General features: G+C 38.0%; 1 protein-coding gene across 1 annotated transcript in view; it reads left to right on the top strand.

Annotated features, from left to right (window-relative positions):
• The window catches only part of SMCHD1 (structural maintenance of chromosomes flexible hinge domain containing 1), a 144,367-nt gene that overhangs the window by 63,991 nt on the left and 75,985 nt on the right, over window positions 1–4,391 (top strand). The window contains exon 24 of the mRNA XM_004703060.2: window positions 1,538–1,610. Within this exon, the coding sequence (XP_004703117.1) occupies window positions 1,538–1,610 (73 nt within the window). The remainder of the gene's footprint in view (window positions 1–1,537; window positions 1,611–4,391) is intronic.

The following is a 4,391-nucleotide window of genomic DNA, read 5'->3' as shown; positions in this document are numbered from 1 at the left end:
AAAGAACTAGGAGGCAAAGGGTATTTATGAGGTCTAAATACAGGCATGTGCATATGTAAATATATTTATATATGATGATGGGGAAATAGATCTATGTACATATATTTATAGGTTTAGTATTAAGGTAGCAGATGGACATTGGGCCTCCACTTAAGTACTCCTTCAAGTACTCCCTCAATGCAAGAATACTTTGTTCTATTAAATTGGCATTTCCTGATGCTCACCTTCCTGACATGATCGTTGAAGACAAAGTGGATGCATAAGCAAATGTGGTGAAGAAAGCTGATGGTGCCTGGCTATCAAAAGATGAAGCATCTGGGGTCTTAAAGGCTTGAAGGTAAATAAGCAGCCATCTAGCTCAGAAGCAACAAACCCCATGTGGAAGAAGCACACTAGTCTGTGTGATCACCAGGTGTCGAAGACATCAGGTATTAGACATCAAAGAACAAAAAATTATATCATTGTGTGCTCACCTTCCTGTTATGATCGCTGAAGACAGATGGGTGCGTAAGCAAATCTGAAGAAAGCTGATGATGCCTGGCTATCAAAAGACATAGCATCTGGGGTCTTAAAGTCTTGAAGGTAAACAAGCGGCCATCTAGCTGAGAAGCAACAAAGCCCTCATGGAAGTAGCACACCAGCCTGTTTCATCACGAGGTGTCTAAGGGATCAGGTATTGGGCATCAAAGAAGAAAAAAACCATATAATTGTGAATGACAGGGAGTGCAGATTGGGGACCCAACGCCCATCTGTAGGCAACTGGACATCCCCTTACAGAAGGGTTGTGGGGAGGAGACGAGCCAGTCAGCGTGCAGTTTAGCAATGATGAAACATACGACTTTCCTCTAGTTCTTGAATGCTTCCTCCCCTCCGCTATTATCATCCCAGTTCTAACTTAAAAGTCTGGCTCGATCAGAGGATGTACACTGGTACAGATAGGAACTGGAAACACAGGGAATCCAAGACAGATGAACTCCTCAGAACCAGTGCTGAGAGTGGCGATACTGGGAAGGCGAGGGAAGGTGGGGTAGGAAGGGGGAACCGATCACAAGGATCTCCTCTGGGATGGACAACAGAAAAGTTATTGGACAGTGTTAGACAGACAGTTATAAATGATCAAGGGTTTGTGAGGGAGGGCAAAAATGAGCTGATACCAAGGGCTCAAGTAGAAAGAAAATAGTTTGAGAATGATGATGGCAACAAATGTACAAATGTGCTTAACACAATGGATGTATGTATGGATTGTGATGAGTTGTACAATCCCCCAATAAAATGAGTTAAAAAAAATGTGCTGAAAAAATTCAACTTGCACACGAGGATATATGGTATTCAGAAGTTATTACTCTAGAATTTGAAAAGATTTTTCCTTAAGGTGTAAATCCATTTCCACCTGAATCTTATATACATGTGTGATTTTAATGTGAAATTGCTGGGTATACATCTCTAATGGCCTGAAAATAAAAAAGACATCATAATTGAGGTGATAAACTACAGTACTTAGAACTTGATTTTAATTAAAATATTTCTTTTTCAACAGAATTTCAATCTGAAGGTTGTTCTACCAAGTTTAAAAGAAGACTCACAGATCTTAAAAATTAGATTATTACCTGGTAATGCTATTATTTTTTTTAAGGTTTTTCTGTTTTATTTTGAGGTTTTTGTTACTTGTTTTTATTTTTCCTGGTAATTTTATTTTAAGAACTGTTCTTAGTGTTTACTTTTATACAAAACATGACACTTCAAAGGTGTTTTTGTTTTGATTTCGTTTGGGTGGCTATTGGTTGGAATTAACTCTGGCAGTGGTTTGGCTTTCGTTTGGAAATAAGCCTTCAAAATACACGCTAATGTCTAACAACGCACTGGCAAACATGACCAAATTGAGTATCGAAATGTATTGGAGACCTATTCTTTGAAATATACTCTAAGTTTATATTAGAACTCAATCTTTTAATTTTTATTGATAAAATATTTTCATATTTTAATATTGGCTTGTCATGAGTATACTCAGTGTTTTCATGACCAATTGCTGACCAATTTTATGAACAAGAAAGAGTTCCACAAGGTAACTCTTGTTTGCTGTTACATTAGTTTATGCAATTTGTAAGCCCATAGTAATATAGGCCTTTTTGGATCCCCTGCAGGCTGCACAAGATAGATAATCTTCACTTGAAATAGCCAGTAAGCAAAGTGTTAAGAAGAAAAGTTTCTAATAACAAGTTTATTAAATTATTTTGATGACTTTAAAAGTTATATTAAAATTAGGATATTTGAATCTAAGCTCTGACATTTTTGCACTTTACAAATTTGGTGTCTCATTGTTATCTCTTTTGTAAAGTGAAATAATAACACAAGGATTGTTGTAAGATTTAAATGAGTTAATGTACGCAATCCTTACCTTTGCACAGCTCCTCAGGAACTGAGTTGAGTAAAAATGTATTACGAAACAGCGCTACTTCTTATGTTACTTTTTTCACTCAAGGTTTTTTTACAAGCCAGACATTTAGAAGAGTGTTTAGAATGTAAGTTTTAGCTCTGATATTTCAAGTTTGACAGTTTTTAAGATATCCCTGTGTGAACTGATGAAACAAAAATTAACACCTTGAAAGAACCGTGAGAAGAAATTGTTAGGTATTAATACACACTTAATTCTGTTTTTATTTTGGAGGTAACCTAAAAAGTATGGTTTTGAGTGGCAAAATTCTTAGTATCCAAATAGTTCTGAAATATTTGTGGAATTTAAGAGTTGTAACATAAGAAGTAGCACTGTTTTATAATACAGGCCAAGCACTTTCAAAGCACATATCAGGATTTGAACTTAATGCTGCCCCCTGCTCACCATATGTTCTATATGGGGTACTTTATGGGTCCTAGTTTCCACTGCTTTGAAGTGGGAGTAATAGTGGTACTTTCTTCACAAAGAGTATTATGAAGATTATATGGGAATAGTTCTGAACAAAACTTAGTTGAATTCCTGGTTTATAGTAAATAAAAAGTAAAAGCTAATATTGTTATAAAATAAGTATTTCTAGTAACTGTTCTTTGTCACCTTGTATTTGTAGTTAGAGTAAATTTAATTTAAAAATATCATTGTTTATGGCATCTCTCAGGTTGGTTTGTTGCCGAAATGTGAATCTTATTTTATTAAAGGGTATTCGGGCCTTAATTTGCTTATGACATCAAAGTAGTTTAGTAGACACTCTAACAAACAAATTATATGTAATTTCATGCATGATTTTTAAATGTTATCTTTTAAAACAGTTATGTAGGTAAGTGCCCAAGAAATTAGTCTTTGTGCAAAGTTAAATGTACTAATTTTCCAAAGTACTTTTGCTTTTCTTCTTGATTAGTGAGTTAGCCATTGGCTTGTGAGCATTTTGAAACCACTAGCCACTCCATGGTATAAAGATGAGGATTTATACTCCTGCAAAAATGTGCTCTCAGAAACTTAACAGCAGCGTTCTCCTCTGTCGTATGGGGTCATTGAGTCAGAATTCACTCGATGACTTTGAATTTAGTTTGTCTTTGTTACCTAGTACTGCTGTAACAGAAATACTTTGGCTTTGGGCAGCCCCACTTTCCTAGTCCATCTGAGTGGTGAACCCATCCCCTACTCTCTATAATCTTGACCCTGGCACGACCTCCTGCACATCACCTTGAGCATAACAATCCCACTGCCTCAGTTTGGAGCAGTGGATCTGGCCGCGACCACCAGGCATTTGTGAATGGCAGCCCCACACTCTGGAACTGAGCTTGTAAAGATTTAACTCTTGAGACCTAAGAGACTGTGGCCTTACCTTATAAAATCCAACCAACTGTGGTGGTTCTGAAGGAGCTCTGGTGGTATAGTGGTTATGCATTGGGCTGCTAACTGCACAGTCAGCTGTTTAAAACAACCAAGCACTCCACAGAAGAAAGCTGGGACTTCCTACTGTCCTTGTCTTGGAAACTGAGAGACAGTTCCACCAGTCCATCAGGGTAGCTATGAGTTGGCCTTGACTTGATGGCAGTGAGTTTGGGGGTTCTGCCCATTGAAATCCCAGAGGCCATCGCATTACTTTGTGAGACCAAGACTCAGATAGACCTGCTTTCTGTGCTTGTCTCTTCTGCTGCCACTGCATGGTTCCTTTGGCATCCTGGCCAATCAGGACTCTTGAGTCAGCTCCTTTTTCTCAACCCTGGATTTGGCCACCAAATACTTCCTCTTGTGCATGACCTTTCTGGAATCCCTTTCATGTTCACAGAAACAAAAAAGAAGTTGCACAGAAACAAAATGTTGCACGGAGCGAGGTCAGGTGAGTGCATGGGGCAAGAAAGGCATGCTATTTTTTGCCAAAAACTGCCTCACTGAGATAGCTGCTTCAGCCGGCGTATTGTGCTGGCAAAACAAACCC

The sequence above is a fragment of the Echinops telfairi genome, unplaced genomic scaffold (genome assembly GCF_000313985.2).
Source record: "Echinops telfairi isolate 266 unplaced genomic scaffold, ASM31398v2 ScPeMD7_7400;HRSCAF=8409, whole genome shotgun sequence".
Lineage (NCBI taxonomy): Eukaryota > Metazoa > Chordata > Mammalia > Afrosoricida > Tenrecidae > Echinops > Echinops telfairi.
The sequence above is the reverse complement of the archived record's forward strand: the minus strand, read 5'-3'. Positions and strand labels throughout refer to the sequence as shown.